At 33.3% G+C, this 20,583-nt stretch overlaps 1 protein-coding gene and 1 long non-coding RNA gene across 2 annotated transcripts; both read left to right on the top strand.

Moving 5' to 3' along the window:
* Nucleotides 1-7,534: 7,534 nt before the first annotated feature.
* Nucleotides 7,535-15,659, top strand: LOC127734209 (uncharacterized). The gene is made up of 5 exons (XR_007997469.1): nucleotides 7,535-7,643; nucleotides 13,120-13,172; nucleotides 13,656-13,700; nucleotides 14,168-14,291; nucleotides 15,570-15,659. It is a non-coding gene; the product is annotated as an uncharacterized LOC127734209 (long non-coding RNA).
* Nucleotides 15,660-17,335: 1,676 nt separating this feature from the next.
* On the top strand, nucleotides 17,336-18,121 carry LOC127733426 (b(0,+)-type amino acid transporter 1-like). The gene is made up of 2 exons (XM_052242790.1): nucleotides 17,336-17,477; nucleotides 17,948-18,121. Exons 1-2 carry the CDS (start codon nucleotides 17,346-17,348, stop codon nucleotides 18,119-18,121), a joined length of 306 nt encoding a protein of 101 aa, XP_052098750.1. The 5' UTR covers nucleotides 17,336-17,345.
* Nucleotides 18,122-20,583: the final 2,462 nt, after the last annotated feature.

The following is a 20,583-nucleotide window of genomic DNA, read 5'->3' as shown; positions in this document are numbered from 1 at the left end:
TCACAAATATTTCTGACTTTGTATGGTTTCAGAGGAGTTGCGGCTCAATGAAATCGGTCTCTTCCTTTAGTAGTATAGATATAATTTCTCTAAATATCAGCACAACAATGTTAAATCTGCAAATTTGCGGAAGTAAATTTTTGTTCTTCCCTCGCCGGGATTCGAATCATGCTATTGGGATATCGTGACAACACCGCCTGCACTGTGTGCAGCGCTCTAGACCACTCGGCCACCTAGACTGAACTAAAAAATTCAGCTTTCGGTGGTCTAGTTTTACCTTTCCTCGTCAGTAGAATCTAGAGTTGTAACACAGTACATGATATATTAGACATGAAGATGGAATATATAGATATAACATTGTTTGGCTAAATTTGAGACGAATTATATATATATTATGGTGTTAGCCCTGTATAACCACGTATTATCCGATGGAGAATGTCTGTCATAAAGTTGTCACATGCTTAGAAGTGTATAACATAGGCGGATTCAGGGGGGGGGGGGGGCTGGGGGCCTGGTCCCCCCTTTTGTTGATTATATAGGGAATCACTGAAGCATGACTGTAGCGCCCCCCCCCCCTTTATGGCAGTCAGTGGGCCCCCTTATAAAAAGTTCTGGATCCGCCACTGTATAATAAAATTAAAATTTGATGTGGCGGCATGTTAATTAACATTATCATCCTTTACGACATACAAAATAGCTGATCTAAAAAGGTACACCATCTACTTTCACTATACATCATGTACTGTGTTACAACCCTAGATAAAGCCGACGAGGAAAGGCATTACATCGACCACCGAAAGCTATATTTTCATGTAGCCTAGGTTGTCGAGTGGTCTAGGGCGCTGGACACGGTGCAGGCGGTGTTGCCACGATGTCACAGAAGCAAGGGTTCGAATCCCCTGAGGGAAAAACAAAAATTTGCCTACGCAAATTTAAAAATTTGTTGGGCCAAATTTGAGACGAATTATATGTACATGTATATATTGCCTTCGGGTTTATATGATCCGTTCATCCTATTTTGACTCTTTCAAAATTCAAGAGTCTATCCTAAATTGAGGTAAATTATATGGCCTTCCAAATACCGTTTCGATTCCTAACATCACTGAAGAGACATTAATTGTCGAAATCCGGATATGGTGTACAAATTTTTGCACCTCATGTTTGCGGTATACCATCTTTTCTGCAAGTTTATTGTTTTCTGTTTGGTAATAAATTAATAATAAGATCTATTTTGTTACATCTTGTGATCCGTTTATTTGGCAATCGCCAATAGCAGCTAGCAGGGTTTAAAAACATCAGTTGTTCGACCTGCTAGTCAAATGCGTTTTGTTAAAATATACGTTTTCACTCATTTGGTCTTTTGGAAAATGTTGTTTGTGCTGTATTTAGACCCCTCTACCAAGAATTTTGTTTTGCATGCACACGTATAAAAATTATGGTTTTTATCCAACGCAATCATAGGTTTGAACGTTGTTTTCAATTCAGACTTGTTTATATTTTTTCGTTTGGGCTTGTATTATATTTGCCTTCGGGTTTATATGATCCGTTCATCCTATTTTGACTCTTTCAAAATTCAAGAGTCTATCCTAAATTGAGGTAAATTATATGGCCTTCCAAATACCGTTTCGATTCCTTACATAACTGAAGAGACATTAATTGTCGAAATCCGGATATGGTGTACAAATGTTTGCACCTCATGTTTGCAGTATACCATCTTTTCCGCAAGTTTATTGTTTTCTGTTTGGTAATAAATTAATAATAAGATCTATTTGTTACATCTTGTGATCCGTTTATTTGGCAATCGCCAATGGCAGTCAGTAGGGTTTAAGAACATCAGTTGTTCGACCTGCTAGTCAAATGCGTTTTGTTAAAATTTACTTTTTCCCTCATTTGGTCTTTTGGAAAATGTTGTTTGTGCTGTATTTAGACCCCTCTACCAAGAATTTTTTTTGCATGCACACGTATAAAAATTATGGTTTTTATCCAACGCAATCATAGGTTTGAACGTTGTTTTCAATTCAGACTTGTTTATATTTTTTCGTTTGGGCTTGTATTATATTTGCCTTCGGGTTTATATGATCCGTTCATCCTATTTTGACTCTTTCAAAATTCAAGAGTCTATCCTAAATTGAGGTAAATTATATGGCCTTCCAAATACCGTTTCGATTCCTAACATCACTGAAGAGACATTAATTGTCGAAATCCGGATATGGTGTACAAATGTTTGCACCTCATGTTTGCAGTATACCATCTTTTCCGCCAGTTTATTGTTTTCTGTTTGGTAATAAATTAATAATAAGATCCATTTTGTTACATCTTGTGGTCCGTTTATTTGGCAATCGCCAATTGCAGTCAGGAGGGTTTAAGAACATCAGTTGTTCGACCTGCTAGTCAAATGCGTTTTGTTAAAATATACTTTTTCACTCATTTGGTCTTTTGGAAAATGTTGTTTGTGCTGTATTTAGACCCCTCTACCAAGAATTTTGTTTTGCATGCAAACGTATAAAAATTATGGTTTTTATCCAACCCGCAATTTTTATACGTGTGCATGCAAAACAAATTTCTTGATAGAGGGGTCTAAATACAGCAAAAACAACATTTTCCAAAAGACCAAAAAAGTGAAAAAGTATATTTTAACAAAACGCATTTGACTAACAGGTCGAACAACAAATGTTCTTAAACCCTGCTGATATTGTTATATAATATATATATATATATATAAACGCCTAAACAGTGTACACAACAACACCAATAACAAAAAAAAAGGAACTATAAATGTAATTATTTATAAATATTTCGGATAACAGATATCCTTCATCAGTAAATATGATTGTGATGTTGAATGAATCATATATCAGTCTACTTAGATTAAACTATAACAATCTTGAAATTTATACAATAAAAAAGTCAAACCGAACATCAGGTAAGACGCTTGCACAATTCTAAATATGTGTTAAACATGACATAGGTTATATGACTAATTACAACAGAGAGTTCAAATATATGCTTTAAATAAAAATAATAATGTGCGATATGAACTAGCACAATTCTAAAGCTTTAACGGTGACGACAGTTATGATGTTACAAGAACGATTGCGTAAATAAGAATTCCAAATAAACAGCACTGCACGATCTAAATTTGTAAATATTTCAAATTTGACAACGGTAGAGTAGTTACAACAGAGTCTGCGTGTTTAAACATCGCAAACAAAGTGCCGTTAAAATATAATAATAAATTTTGACTAAGGTTAACTAGTTGAACGTGGCTTGGTACTTTTACATCCATTTATATATATATATACATATATATATAAACAAGTCTAAATTGAAATACATAATTACTCTAAATATCAGCACAACAATGTTAAATCAGCAAATTTGAGGAAGCAACTTTTTGTTCTTCCCTCGCAGGGATTATATATATATATATTTTTGAAACATGAAAAGTTCAGCAACGAAAAAAACATATTGTTTTCACGTTATCTGCATAATATTATTTAAATAACCATCAACATAGATATAATACTGATGTTTGTAGAATTAGATCTAAGTACTGCGATTTATTAATTTGTATTGGACATAACCAGTTCGTGTTTCGTCAACCAGAAGAGTAACCAACCTGTTTGATTGTAATTAACTGATTGCTTGTGAAAAAAATGATTGTACAGATTGTATAGTGTTTCTTTTATAAGATTTTATTATTTTCGAGTACCTTCTAAAATAATGAAATTAAGTTTAACAAATGAATGGCAATCCGAGTGTGTATACATTAAATGATCCTTCGAGATTTTAAACATAATGTAAAATGTTTAAGTATTTGCAGGATTTAGTTTTTGATAAATTATTGTTACATTGTGTATCAAACATGAGAAAACAGTTGTAATGCATTGTTGTGTTTATGAATCATAATTATATGTATAGTTCCAGCAATTTTTTCTGATTCAATTGTTGCTTAAGTGTCTTATCCACGTATATGGGAAGATATATTTGGGGCCTCGGTTGGTCAAAGTTGCCCCCGACTTTGACCTGGAGATCAATCTGCTGATATCTCTTCGGTTTGTCTGCTCCCTCGCCGAACAGCCCGGTGGTTCTCTCCGATAGTACTTCGGCTTCCTCCACCATAATGACTTTTCCCAGTGTCCTAACACTCCCTTCGTGTTGGTGTGAGGATTGTCCTTGTAAATATTGTTGTAAATGCGTTAGTGACACATCTCCATTAATCCCGATAGGGAGTGTACACGGATTCCACTGTACCCTCGCAGCTCTAGAGGTGTGCTCCGAATAACGGAGGGATCTACGTACATACGATGGTGTAGCTTCATATATGGTGCATTACATAAACATTTATTCTTGACGTGTACATGCATTCTAAAATAGTGTTATGTTTTTGTTTGAATGTTAACTTCATGATAACACATATGTTTACTAAAAACTGTCACTTTAAGGATGTAAAATTATAGTCTGGTCTATAAAGTTTTATAGTTCTATAGTTCTAAAATAGTGTTATGTTTTTGTTTGAATGTTAACTTCATGATAACACATATGTTTACCAAAAACTGTCACTTTAAGGATGTAAAATTATAGTCTGGTCTATAAAGTTTTATAGTTAGTCCGTTTGTTCAATAAAGTACATTCACTATATATACACAGTGGGATGTCCAGTGAACGAAAACAAAAGAAAATTCACTCTTCTTATGATAGAGTCGAGAAAGTCAATAATAAGACAATACCGGTGACGATACTGATCAAAAGTTATTTCTAAATAATAATTGTACATTTTAAAGAAATTATTTGTTAAACTGTGTGATGTTTTATTAAAAATATACATGCAAATACACGATGTTTAAGTTCAGTATTTATCGAGATAATTGCCTTAGAAGCTTGTGAATCTGAAATTTAAAAAATGCCAATCTTTGCTGCATATTGATAAAAAAAATTGGAAAAAAAGCATGTACATACAAAATCGAAAGATCTTTCGGGTTACAAATTTTCGGAGTGTTCCAAAAAGTCCTTAGCATGTTATAATTTCCCAAAATATGCTTATTTTTTCACAACTGAGTTATCGAGCACACCGGTCTGCTCTTGTCACATTTACATTCAATAGAGAAATATTGTCTTTTCGTGAATATAAAAATTTAAGTCTGTCTGTGCAGGTTAAAAAATTAAAGATTATTAGTTTTATAAATTAGGTATCTTTCTACTATTTTGTTTACAATTTTAAGAAAAGGTCGTCTCGAGTTTTGTACAAGTATTTGCGGTCTTCTCGATCTATTTACATTCAATGTTTACATCAAGATGAGGTCTGCTTGAATTTGCTTAGTAACTTGATTTCAAAAGTGCCAATCTTTGCTGCATATCAATCGATTCCTTTTGGAATTTTTTCCCTGACTTTCTCTGATCTAGCTGTATATATACGAATAATTAGCATGTTCCAGAGAGGTATACACACAGTAAAAAAATAAATTGAAGTTTGTACTTAAGAAATTTATTCGCATAGCAACATTTTAAACCAATTTTACACCAAGCTTCTATAGCCTGCTGTACTCGTCGTTTGCTACTTAAGGAGGAAAAAGATAACATTGAATGGAAGTTTTGTTTTTATTTCAACTTATTTCTATTTTAACTATCTACCAGAACGTTTTCCCGTGAATCCATAATTGATAGCGTCCTTGCTAAAATGGGACAAACATTGAGAAGATCTAGTTTTCAGTGTTTACAGGGGAGGTAATATTTTGTCACTAGATTTCCCACTGAACCAAGTATGCTAATGTATATATATTAAGACTTCATGCAATTTATATACACCTTGAAGTTTCATGTTAGTCACATTTATATAGTTTTTTCTGGAATTATTATGATTTATTTCATATTTCTGATATCAGCTACCAGTCATTCGTCTTAAGGAATCGACAACAGAAGGAAAAGGTCATCATAATAAAGCGATGTGTGCATTAATTCGGTAGATAGCAATCTTTTATTTTAAACTATGTAGACGTATATTTTACGATTTCTAAATGAAGTTTATGACTGTAGGAAAACATCAAAGTCTTATTTGCGTTAGTCAAAACCAAGATTTAAATCATCAAAGCTTAAGATAAATACAGCTACCTCAATCTTTATATTAATCAGAACATCACAGTCACATTGGTTGTTGTCAGAAATTATGAAAATGAATTAAAAACTATCCAACGTTGGTAACGTTGGTATAATAATTTCATTGATACAAATAGTCACAGTAACACATCCGTATACAGCTATAGTATCGGATCCTGTATCCCTGTTTTATTTTCGGTTTTGAAATATAAAAAAAAAATCTGACTATTTTTTTAATCTTTTGAAAAGGTAAAATAATTCTTATTTGGCAACAACTTTGCCTTTTTTGTTAACCGTTGTATACTTTTCTTACATTTTTCAATCTGATCATTGGGAAAAAAGTAGAGAAATTATCTTCCCACAGAAAAAACTAATAATACAAGATGAGCCATTCTTTATCCAACCGTTAATTTTCGTATATCATATTTTTTATGATTATTTATGTAGGTTCTGGTATCTTTGTATCACCTACGGGAATTCTAGCAAATACCGGGTCCGTTGGTCTTAGTCTGGTCATATGGTGCGTATGTGGATTTATATCAATACTTGGTAAGTTCTCGTTTTAGAAGGTTTTTTTTTAAGTTCCTTTTAAGAATGAATGTGTTACAAAAAATAATCTTAAATCAGAATGAATACATAGGATTCATAACTCTCATATTCAACCATTTCAACAAATATTTAATTATCATTTTTAATGGAGTTAATTTTTATTCCAATTTGCCATTACTTGCTTTCGATCTTTCAGTCTCTAAAAGCAAATATTCCTTTGCATTTCAACACTAGAATGTTATGTTTTAACCGGTGTTCTTACCTGTTTTATATACTAGTACTTTATGTTAAAAAAATTATTATACTCCTATTACAGCGGCGTTAGTGTTCGCAGAGTTGGGTGCACTTGTTCCAAAATCAGGTGGTGACTTAGGTTATTTGTTGGCTGTCTTTGGCAGGTTTCCAGCCTTTATGTATATGTGGTCGTTATTAATCACAGGACCATCGGGACAAATAATTCTAGGTCTTACAGTAGCAGAGTACATGTCTAAAGCTATATTTGACAACTGTGGTCCGAGTTTTCTGTTCAAACAGATAGTGGCCGCAACAGTGATCAGTGAGTATAATGACTTTCTCAGAGTTAATATGTAAATAATAATGTAAGACTATTTAACATCAATTAGTTTGGTACACAGCAAATGTTTTGAGATTGTCTAAATTTCTCATTTGTTCTAAGTTTTCTAATATTTAGCAGTGACCTTAACGTTAAACCCAAATTCTTCACTAATTGTATTCACTGATGAGATTTCTGAAATGCTAAAAACAAAAAATTATCGAATTGAATACCAGATGTCTTCACTATGCTGTTTTAATATCAAATACACGTTATGAAATCTACAATCTGTTACCTGACCCTAGGTATTCTTATATTACAGTGACAGCTGCTGTATCAAACTGTATCAGTGTAAGACTTGGAGAAGCTACACAAATTATTTTTACTGTAATCAAAATTTGTGGTCTGGTCGTTATAGTGATTGGTGGATTCGTCATGATAAGTCGAGGTATGTACAGTCATTGGTGGATTCGTCATGATAATTCTAGGTATGTACAGTCATTGGTGGATTCGTCACGATAAGTCGAGGAATGTAAAGTAATTGGTGGATTCGTCATGATAAGTCGAGGTATGCAAAGTCGTTGGTGGATTCGTCATGATAGTTCGAGGTATGTAAAGTCATTTGTGGATTCGTCATGATAAGTCGCGGTATGTACAGTCATTGGTGGATTAGTCATGATAAGTCGAGGTATGTACAGTCATTGGTGGATCGGCATAATACGTCGAGGTATGTAAAGTCATTGGTGGATTCGTCACGATAAGTCGGGGTATGTACAGTCATTGGTGGATTCGTCACGATAAGTCGGGGTTTGTACAGTCATTGGTGGATTCGTCACGATAAGTCGAGGTATGTAAAGTCATTGGTGGATTCGTCATGATAAGTCGAGGTATGTACAGTCATTGGTGGATTCGTCATGATAAGTCGAGTTATGTAAAGTCATCGGTGGATTCGTCATGATAAGTCGGGGTATGTACAGTCATTGGTGGACTCGTCATGACAAGTCGAGGTATGTACAGTCATTGGTGGATTCGTCATGATAAGTCGAGGTATGTACAGTCAGTGGTGGATTCGTCATTATATGTCGAGGTATGTAAAGTCATTGGTGGATTCGTCACGATAAGTCGGGGTATGTACAGTCATTGGTTGATTCGTCACGATAAGTCGGGGTATGTACAGTCATTGGTGGATTTGTCACGATAAGTCGAGGTATGTAAAGTCATTGGTGGATTCGTCATGATAAGTCGAGGTATGTAAAGTCATTGGTGGATTCGTCATGATAAGTCGGGGTATGTACAGTCATTGGTAGACTCGTCATGATAAGTCGAGGTATGTACAGTCGTTGGTGGATTCGTCATGATAAGTCGAGGTATGCAAAGTCGTTGGTGGATTCGTCATGATAAGTCGAGGTATGTACAGTCATTGGTGGATTCGTCATGATAAGTCGAGGTATGTTCAGTCATTGGTGGATTAGTCATGATAAGTCGAGGTATGTAAAGTTATTGGTGGATTCGTCATGATAAGTCGAGGTATGTAAAGTCATTGGTGGATTCGTCATGATAAGTCGGGGTATGTACAGTCATTGGTAGACTCGTCATGATAAGTCGAGGTATGTAAAGTAATTTGTGGATTCGTCATGATAAGTCGAGGTATGTAAAGTCATTGGTGGATTCGTCATGATAAGTCGGGGTATGTACAGTCATTGGTAGACTCGTCATGATAAGTCGAGGTATGTAAAGTAATTGGTGGATTCGTCATGATAAGTCAAAGTATGTACAGTCATTGGTGTATAACGTCATTGGTTGATTCGTCATGATAAGTCAAGGTATATAACGTCATTGGTGGATTCGTCATGATAAGTCGAGGTATGTAAAAAAAAAAGAATTTAAATTCTTCATTAATTGTTCTTTACAATATTGAGAGCTAGTAATCAAATGGGTTAATTCTGATCATAACCATCAAATGTTTTCAATAAAGAATGATTTCAAAAAATGTAAATTATAAAGGTATGAATATCTTTTTGTTTTACTGAGAAATGAACTTAGTGTTTCTGACAATTAACATTTAGATACAGTTTGGGGTTACAGTTTTTTTAGACATCAATAACTTTATCAAACCTTCAATTAATATTATGAAACGTGGACAGAGGCTTTTTCGTGATTAAAAGATAGCATCTGAACTAAACTTTTGTGAATATTTTTCATCTCTTTTTCCGTATTTTATTGATGGATGAACTAACTATTTTGTAGTTAATATATCCATACAGTCTAGTGTTCAAGTTTTGAGACATCAATAACTTTGTAAAACCTTTATGGAATTTTACAAAAGTTTTACAAGAGATAAACAGAAATTTAGAATGTAAAGTGTGTGTGGACTATTGTTTATAGATATAAGAATATGTGGTATGAGTGCCAATGATACAACTCTCCATCCAAGTCACAATTTGTAAAAGTAAACCATTATAAGTCAAAGTACGGCCTTCAAAACGGAGCCTTAGCTCACACCGAACAGCAAGCTATGAAGGGCCCCAAAAATGACTAGTGTTAAACCATTCAAACAGGAAAACCAACAGTCTAATCTATATAAAAACGAGAAATGCATGAGAAACACTTATGAACCACATCAACAAACGACAACCACTGAACATGAGGACCTGACTTAGGACAGGTGCAAACAAATGCAGCGGGTTTATACGTTTTAATAGGCGCCAACCTTCACCCTACCTGAAACAATAGTTTAACATCACAGCATAGAAAGACACACTATAAAATATCAATTGAAATGGTTTAACTCAATCAAAAGACATATAAGCAAAAACAAGTGAACATACACTGAACGAATTAATTTGAACTATGACACAATGTTAATACAAAATTAATAAAACAAGGGGGTTAGATGTAAAACAATATCAGAAAGACAACCATAACCTTGGACAAAATGCCGCCAAATAAAATAACGTACACAGGCAAATAAAAATAATTTGGTTGTAAGGTATACATGGAGTACGGAAATAATTTTGTTGTTCCTAGTACGAGAACAAAAGTGAAAATTTATCGTCATACTAAACACTTGTCAAAGGTGTTATATATTAAAAATAGTGAGACTAGATATAACACTGAATAAGTAAACATTAAATAACAAAAATGCATTACAAATTGTATCAACAGGTCAAATTAACACGAAAGTACGATTTGAGAGAACTCACAGTTACTGAAAGGTAGTTAAAAGCCAAAAAACAATTATTAATAAAAAATCATGCATCGGAGACAAAAATCAACTAAAACACATCCCAGGGATTTAGTATTTTTACGTCATGGAGAGTCAAAGAAGACATGACTTGTGCAATGCCAAAATCAAAGTTTCGACAGGCAATATGATAGTTAACCTGTTAATAAATATGTATAATGTAATATATAGATAGAGTAATCTCTATATACAAAATGAACGTGGATGTGTATTTATACATCCCAAAAAACCGTTTGAAAAGAATACAAATTTAGTTATATTCTAATTTGCTGATGACAAAATCTATATTTGTGCCAACGTCAACTATATTCAAAGATCTAATTACAACATTGGTTAGATAACCTTTACTAAAAAGTTTGTTTAAAGGTTCGATGAGTTTACACGGATCACATAGTGATTTCCGCGCTTTTAGTACAATATTAACGTTAAATTTAGGATGTGAAATGTATACATTTCGTCAGATAGAATTTTCTTTAACTTTGCCAAAATGAAGTTTTTACTTTGCTTTTTTCAAAAATATAATAAAAAGTATGGGTCACCGTTCTATTTTTTAAACTACAAGTCGTGCACAATTGCACAAATTTGCATAGATTGTTCATGAAAAAACACATTTTTGTGAATAAAAAGAAATCTATGAGATAGAATTTTGAATTAAAATATGAGAAAATAGGTTTTTTAAAATGCTTAAAGAAAATCAAAAGAAAAAATGGTGTCACCGAACTTGTTTTCTTGCTACAAGTAAAAAAATGAAATATCACTATCATTCCAGTATAAATTTTTTACTATAAGAGTTATCTCCCTTTAAACGGCTCAGTTGAAAAAATTGATTCTAAAAACACAAGTATTTGGTATTTGTTCAAACATTTTGGATTATGTAATAAATCCCTTATTTTTATATATAGAAATAAACAGTCTTACACATAAATTGCAAATCTGTCTCAAAATTTACAGATTTAGGTAAAGAACTAGACCGATTATGTTCTGCTATTGTACAATCCAAGATGGCAGTATACAGTGAATCTACCTTAATAATTTACCAGTGATGCATTGATTACGTTCGTTAAATCTATCACACCACTACACACACAGGCATAACGAACAAGTTGGGATATATAAACACCGTATGATGGAGCAAAAGGAACATCGCCGTCTAAAAAGGGAAAATTAACAATAGGGAATGAAAAACCGTCTCTTTTTCGTAAATTTTAGTATGGAGTTTCCCTTTAAAAATTGAAATGTCTAAATCTAGAAAAAGACAGCTACTGCTATTTATGTTAGATTTATTTAAAGTAAGTTCCTTTGGATAAATTTCGGTAGTATATTTAGAGAACTCTGGATTATTTAACGGAAAAATCTCATCAAGGTAACGGTAGGTATTGCTGAATGTATCAACTAAATGTAACAATGACGTGTCTTTACTGAGTTTGGTCAAAAACTGAGATTCATAGCAATACAGGAATAAATCTGCTATTAAAGGGGCACAGTTAGTGCCCATATATTACCTGTCGATACATTTCATCGCCGAAACGTACATATATGTTGTCCAGGAAAAAATTTCAAGCTTCAATCATATCTTCACATTTCCAGTAAGTGTATCTAGCATACTTTCCTTTTTCGTTACAGAAAAGGCTTTGAACGAGTTACAGCAAATAAATTTGCAATGAGAATTTCAAAATACCATTTAATTAAAAATGAAAACTTTTTCTTGATAAGATTGTGTGGAAGTGTAGTGTAGAGAGTAGAAAAATCATAACTGTCAACAGGATTAAAAGGACCATCAAAAGCACGTATTTTATCTAAAACCTCTAATGAATTTTTAACACTCCAAAAATAATTAATACCATTATTTTCATAAGCTTTATTACAAAAGTTAATAACAAGTTTTTTGATAGTAGTAAGGAAGGTAGTAAGAAGCACTGGCAGATTAGTAGTAGAACACTTACTAGATGCAGAGATGAAACGGGATTTAAATGGTTGTAGTCTATTTGTCGTTTTTCTTTTGGCCAGGGTATTGTCTGCTTTTCTTCTACTTGTAATGTCTGATTGTCTACTTGGTATATTCGTTACCTTTTTTCATTGCGAAATGGAGAGCTCCAGCAAGTCATCGACCTTCAACACTGTAAAAGCGTTGAAACCATAACATGACAACTTCTAAATCGACTTCGAGTGAAGATACATTATGAATTATTCTAATATATTATTCCCTAATAGCAAAACATACACGGAGCAAAAGTGACTGACGAAATGCCTATCTTTGGACATGCATCTAACGGGAAAATTCGACAGAGTAAATAAAGTTTGTGAGGACTTACCCTCACACAGTTAAAAGGCACAATAGCAAAAGAAAAACGGCACTTTACTATAAAATATCGATAGTCTATAAACCTATTAAAGAATGCTTGCAGTAAATACAAGCAAGTTGTCATCACTGTATCTTATGATAATCAAAACATTGCCTTTCTGATATCAGTTTCTGTGCTTCTAATTAGGATTGATAAATGTCATAAATATTGTCATAAAAAGTTATTGTGTAATGCCCTAAAAAATTTCTTTTGTTTTTGCCTTCTTTTTTTATTTTGCTTGTTTAAAATGTTTTTATCTATTTATTTGTTTTGGATTTTTCATTTTCTTATATGTTTTTCCATTCATTGTTGAAATTGCACTTTTTTTAATTTTACAGGTACATATGGTAGTCTAGCGACGGGTTTTCAAGGATCAGAGAAAAATCCATTGGTATGGGTCTCAGCTATATATAGCGGAATGTGGGCTTTTGGTGGATGGTAAAATCATATGCATCTATGTTTGAGGGCTGGTATCTCTAAATAAAGAAAATAAAACACACAAACACAATTGTAAATAATTATCTTTTTACTGCAACACAAAAATCCTTAAATGATGATTTGTTTTGATAAAAAGAACTATGCCTTTTGTTATTGTAACACAACTATCTATTCAATATTATTTTCAATGTCGAGATGGCCAACCACATACAATACAGCCTAGTAAAGCAGAACCTAATTGGATTTCTACCTTTTCTGACATAAATTAAAAACACATTATACTGGATTATTTTCTTTGAAATTCAATATTCATCACCGGTTTTTCGGTAAAAATGTTAGGCAGTCAACAAAAATTACTACTAGTATAGATCTATCTATGTTTGGTATGCTCATAATATCTTTCCTTGTAGATAGAATAATGATACTAATTTTTTAGGTCTAATCTAAACTTTGTCATAGAAGAACTTCAGAATCCAAAACGGTAAGATATGAAAGTAGAGCACAGACAGTAAGTTCCAAAAAGTCGGGAAAACATAACCTAATAGACAATAATCGTAATTTAAAAGAAATGAAAAATGTTAGGAATATAATTTTTTACTTTATTTTTCTGGAGATAACTACGCTTTTTTAATGTTTATTGGACATTCTTTTATATATATCATTAGACTTGGACGATCACCACTAGAAATGTATTCTACTTGAACATAAAAATAAGGATATGTGGTATGATTGTCAATGAGACAACTATCCAGCAGAGTTACAACTTTTCAAATTGATCACATCTAACCTGTAATGAGCAATATACTTATTCAAAAATTCTTCTGGTGATTTAAGTTTTATTATACAAGTTCATCCAGTTCTTCCTGTACATTATATATTTATAAACCGCTTTTTTATCTTCAAATATTCATTTTCAACTATATTTTCCGTTTTCATACTATGTTTCAGAAACCTACCTTTGTGCATCATAACTTCCATATTGACTGTCCTGATCTTGTATTTCTTAGTTAATATATCATACCTCACTGTATTGACCAAAGAAGAGTTTTTATCATCGTGGGCAACGGGTGTTGTAAGTTTATTATTATTATTTATTCATTCATTGACAAGCATGACCGTTTGAACGTATTATATATAATGTTGATTTCTGTTTTCTCATGCAATTAAATAAATTGCCACTGGTACCCTTTTCTTAGTGTTCCACAGAACAGGGTAACAGTAGGATATATAATGTCTTCGCACATGTCATCGTAAATCATATTTTGACGAAACCTCTATTAATCTTCCTGATGCGCTCAATGTTTCGGCACCGCCTCGGTGGTCTCGTGGTATTCTGTTCACCTCGAGTGCGGGAGGTCCTGGGTTCGAACCAAAGACTTTAAAATTGGGTATTTGTTGCTTCCCCGCTAAGCACGCTGCATTAGGAGTAAGTGCAAAGACTGGTCGGCTCGGAGTCAGAATAATGTGTCCGGGTAAGGTGACATGTCTTCCTGCGGACTGCTACCTTGTGAACTAGCACGTTAAAAATCCGGCTCAGCGTGTCAGTGTGGTACAAAGCATGGTAAATATTCATATTACATTAACATGTTCTCGTAATGAATATGCATATTAATTTGCCGCTGGACGTTAAACACCCATCCATCATCATCAATTTTCCAGCAACACCACAAACCTAGTTAACAGCTTAAGTTGATCCAGCGAAATTCTGCTTTTAACACTATTTGGCAACAAAAAGGTGAGGCTTCAATTAGATCAATATAGTGTAATGCAAAATGTGAATCAATAAACTTAGATTTGTGTAAAAAATCCCAGAAGTTTGTAAAAGTTTCCTAAAATCGCTATAAAAAAATCAGGATTAATGATACGTTTGTAAAACACTGCACGAACTTTCTGTATCCTAACGAGAGATTTGTATGTTTATTGTGAACTTTGATATAAAGTTTGAAATAAGGTCAGCAAACGATTGTAGATGTTTTTCTTCAGTTATTCCGAGGAATAAATGATCTTTCAAAAATTCGTTGTAAGAGCGTACATTTTATGTTTCCACAATCATTCATTTTTGCGTATTTATCTTTAATTTGTGTATTGTCATGGCATTCTATTGAGGACTGTCTGACCATCTTTGACTTGGTATTTTCTAATGACCCTTTGTAAATTCTTATTTTTGTAAGTCATTTTGTCTTCCTTTTAGAAATGGTTTTTTTCCATAAATATCAAAGTGATAAGAAAAATACAGAAAGCCATGTTGTAGCAACATAATTTTGTACGTCATCTCATATTGTTTTAATCACCAGTTAACTCTTGAACAGAACAGTTTGGTAGCAGACTAACTTTATCATTGTTTTTACAGTCTTGGGCTGAATACGTTATCCCTACAGCAGTTGTGTTCATTCCCATTGTTGTGGCTTGTTCTGTATATGGATCAATGAACGGAGGCAGTTTTATTTCAGCAAGGTAAAAACATAGTTCTTCTTTGTTATACTCCTGCTAACTGAAGCGGTGGTATCGCGATTGTGCTGTCAATTTGCATGTTCGAAGTAGATATCCTGAATTCGCAACCAATAAAAGGGTAGACATCCTATATCCACAAATTTTCCTATACTTTAATGAAACTTTAAATATTTTTAGGTTTTTACGCAGCAAAACATTGCCATGTATACCAATCGGGTCGTGAATTTGTGAGCTCTTTTCAATGTTTTCTGAATAAGTATTAGTATTAATTCAATACAGAAATTAACCTTATGATTTTTACCAAAAGACCATTCACTTTGCATATCAAATGATTTCACCGCTTTAATTCATAGTGTATTTATTTGTTTTTGGTATGTAACGTGTTACGCGAGCTACCAGCCTCTCATTTTTATAAGCTCGAATTCGTACCAGTTTCTTGAAATTTAAAAAGCATTAACAAATGAGTGTAAAACAATGATACCAATACAAAAACTATAAAACTCTATAAATTAAACCAACACTAGCAATAAACCGACACGACAAGAGGAATAAATATCCCACATAAGGTTAGGTCTTTCACAACTTCCTGAATCTACATTTCGAAAGTGTACCATACGTATGTGTAAATGAAACATGTTTCGAACTGTCTAAAGTAAGAAGTATCAGTTGTCTGGGGTCTATTTTGGTCAGCAAACACTCGCTGCAACAGTATAAGTAAATGGGGTCTCCAAACCGTACACACACCCTGTTTGTAACGCTTGTTAACGAACAAAATGTAGCTTCCCTTAGAAACAGAATACAAGCGTTTTACCATGCGTATTCATACACTTGACAATTCGTGCTAAACCTCGTATCTTAATTCCACGTATGACCGATTTTCAGCAAAAATATTAAAAAAAGGTAAAACTTAATCGTACGGTGCTTGCTGCGTCCCAAATGTATAAATTAATAAACTTACTCGGAAACTTACCGTTTGTTTACTTGTTTTGTTCTTTTTCAGGATATGTTTTGCTGCTGCTAGAGAGGAGCTATTCCCAGAATTTTTGTGCTATCTTAACATACATAATAATGTTCCGATTCCTGCTATTTTCACCTTTGTGAGTATAAAAACAAAAAAAGTTCAATTTAACAACTGTATATCTAATTAGTCATTCCTTTGAAATCTGAGAATCAATTTGACAGGCAGTCCCGCTCGTTGGGAAGTAGTTAGATACAAAGATGCAATTCACTAAAATGGTCCACTATATTAGTTAGTTTATTTGACCTATAAATGCATCGGATAATCGGCGACGTACTTGGGCCATACTCTACCAAGATTATACTCTAATGAAGATGAGAACATACTCATCGTTTTCTTTCAATGGCAAATGAGTGTTTTTCTTTTTGTGATGAATGACAAAGTGTTATACATGAAGGATTTTTTTCACTGTAGACTCGTTTTAATGGTTATTCCGAAATAAATACATGCGTGCATCATCATTATGAATCTGTACAGGAGAACATTCAAAAGAAAAGCACAATATAAATCTATCAGTAATGTTTTTAAAGAAAGAAAATTAAATTAAATTAATGATACCGGCTAAAAAATGAAGATGGCTCTTGCTTTCGTCATGATGATACCGGCTGACTTTCTATTGTCTTTTTTTCAATATTGTAGATGGCTCTTGCTTTCGTCATGATGATTCCGGCTGATCTCAGCAAGATGTTAAATCTAGTTGGATTCATCGGCTGGATATTTGATGGTTTAATTATGGTAGTACATATAGTTCTACATTTTAGAATGAAGAATGTTGAGCGCCCTTTCAAGGTAAAGCTAATACAGTCATATAGTTTTCTATCGATCGAATATATTAATTGTTTTTGCAAAATAGATTCACATAATGCAACTAATCTAAACCTTGTATGGTTATCGACAGTGGCCCATTCGAGAACCGATAATTTACAGTTTTGATAATAATTGTCTAAGAAAATGGTGTGAACAATAACCATTGATTGAATTCCTTCCCAAGACAAACAATACGACAAAAATGTATAGGCATTGTATCAGCAGAAGGAAGCAAAGCAAAATCATTGTTGTTAAAAACTTAAAATGTACAATAAAAATGGGGAAAGCAAATAAAAAGAAACTAAAATGTTTTTGATGTGGTCTCGGGTTTGTTACAATGTTCACTTAACGTACTTAATGTTTTTATGTATTTCCATTCAATGGTCATTTACTCCATATTCTATCATTTTTTATTGTATGAAAATAAACCCACTGATTTGTCATAATTTCAGGTCCCTATAATTGTACCAATAATCGTGATCATCTTTGTGTTGTACATATTGATAGCGCCATTCCTGGAACCTGTAAAGACAGAGTTTTGGTATGCTTTATCGTTCCTTTTAGCTGGTGTTGTTTTATACATTCCGTTTGTATTCTTCAAACTTCGTCTACCCGGAATAGGTTAGTACGCACTTAGTTTTACGATAAATCTTGTAACTATCACTCATATATCTGATATTCCGTCAATCCATGCATCCAATCAACGAAATCAGTCAGGAGAATAAATGACAGTACACATTACTACAACGCTTTATAAAATAAAAAAATATACATCAAAAGTGTTTCACCTGTTTTCAACTGAGACAGCTGACATATTAAGCATGAAACTATGATTGTAATAACGTTAGTACTGATTTTATTGCACCAGCATTTCGACAATAAATGTCTCTTCAGTAATGCTCGAGGCCAAAATATTTGAAAATCCAAAACGTATTCACGAAGCCTGGCTAGGAATCAGAGCTTTCTATGAAGTAGATAATTATATTCCTTAATTTAAATCAATTGCAAACATTTTCTTACACCAATTTTCAATAAAACAATATCCGTATTGTCGGGCCAGTACCGAAGTACTGGCTACAGAGATGATGGTACCCTCGGGGATTAACAGTCTACCAGCAGACTTTGACCTACTTGTGCACTTTTAGTAAAAGAGGTAACAACAACATATGCATGTTCAGCTTTTTCCATGCAACTACAATCAATACACAAATGCAATTAATTAGAGTTGTTGACATATTTTATATACTTTCAGGGGCATTTAGTATGTTTGTACAGACCTTAATGAATGTTGCCCCGCCTCGAGAATATACAGCGGAGGATTAACCAATAAGAAAAAAATATTTTTACCTTATAATATATATATTTTTAATCAAGATAATACATTAATCTACTGTTTAAATTGCTTCAAGCTTCAAACTCATGCAGTTGTGATATCAATGGCAACACTGCCTCCATAGAAGATATGCAAATCCTACCAAATCCAAAGTCAAAAGAAAAACATGATTTTACATGACATCAGCAAAACGAAGAAGGCCTCTTCACTGCTTACCCATCAAGGCCACCCGAGTTCAGCCAAAGTTGTTGATGGGCTTCGTGTTGTTCAGTCTGAGGTTTTTTCTGTGTAATGTTCTTTTTACTTATGTTTGATCGTCTTTTATTTTGACCGTGGTTTTCTGTATTTCTTCTGCTTTTGCTATTTTACATTCATAATATTGATTGTGATTGACACAAATAGAATTGAGAATGGAAACGGGGAATGTGTCAAAGAGACAACAACTCGATTAAAGAGCGGAAAACAGCTCAAGGCCACCAATTGGTCTTCAACACAGCGAGAAAATCCCGCACCCGGAGGCGGGCTTTAGCTGGCTCCCAAACAAAAATATATACTAGTTCAGAGAAAATGGACGTCACACTAAACTCCGAAACATATAAATGAACCTAAATTAAAACAATATACAAAACTAACAAAGGGCAGATGTTCCTGACTTGGGACAGGCGCAAAAATGCAGCGGGGTTTAACAGGTTTTGTGAGATCTCAACCGCCCCCTAATACCCCTAGCCAATGTAGAATAAACAAACACACAGCGTTACGCACAGTAAAACTCAGTTTAAAAGAAGTCCGAGTCCGATGTTAGAATAGGTAACAGAAGAAACTAAGCAAAATGACAATGACCAACATAAATTAACAAAGGACTAGTAGCAGTTACTGACATGCCAGCTCCAGACCTCAATTAAAATCGACAACTATTGTAAAAACCAATTTGATTAGAATTAGGTGCCCGAAAAAGTGAGCTATTAGTGCTCAAACATATTAGTTTACCCATAGTATAGGGTAAACGGGAAATTACTAAATGACGAGAGGAAAAGGACCGATCGGTCGCACTACAACTTTATTGACCATTGCCAGTCAATGGTACATATAAAGAGAAATTCATAACGCATTTGTAATATCGATTATTGTAAGCTTAGCGGGATAGATGGAACTATACATGTTAATACATCATGAATGAAGAGCAATAAACACTTTATATTTGGCTTATATATGACGTATTTTCAAAGTAATTTACCAAGAGTGCTAGTGTCAAATTATGTAATAGTGTGTTTTCCTTCCTGGTAAAAATAAAGAAATAGGATTGTCTCTGTTTACATAGTCATTTCTATAGAATGAGGAGACAATCCTTGAATTAGGAAATTTCGCTAGGTTTTGTCGGTGGTGCAACAATCATCAAAGACTGGCAGAATTTAGTTACTCCATTTAAGACAAAAAGAAAAAAAAAATTTAACAAATATAATATCTCTTCCAATTTACAAAATACAATTGTCCTCTACAATTAAAAGATAGATTATTATAAATATATTTTTTTTACTTTATTTGTATTGAACAGAATGTACATACCAAAACTAAGATGCCGAGATCATAACAAAATGTAGATGCAAATATGATCGTTTAACAATGAAAAATGCAAATAACACTGAAAATTTTCCTATATAATTACCTTCATGTTTACCTAAAAAATCGTTCTTTTTTCTTCATAAGACAGCTTCTGACCATAAAAACCTTCAATTGTGCTCTTCTTAACAAAACATG

The sequence above is a fragment of the Mytilus californianus genome, unplaced genomic scaffold, assembly GCF_021869535.1.
Source record: "Mytilus californianus isolate M0D057914Y unplaced genomic scaffold, xbMytCali1.0.p SCAF_3, whole genome shotgun sequence".
Lineage (NCBI taxonomy): Eukaryota > Metazoa > Mollusca > Bivalvia > Mytilida > Mytilidae > Mytilus > Mytilus californianus.
This window is presented reverse-complemented; position numbering and strand designations above follow the sequence as displayed.

Coding starts and splice junctions, on each gene's coding strand:
- LOC127733426 (XM_052242790.1), top strand. CDS start 17,346: ATGATGATTCCGGCTGATCTCAGCAAGATGTTAAATCTAGTTGGATTC. Junction 17,478..17,947: donor ATGTTGAGCGCCCTTTCAAG/GTAAAGCTAATA, acceptor TCATAATTTCAG/GTCCCTATAATTGTACCAAT.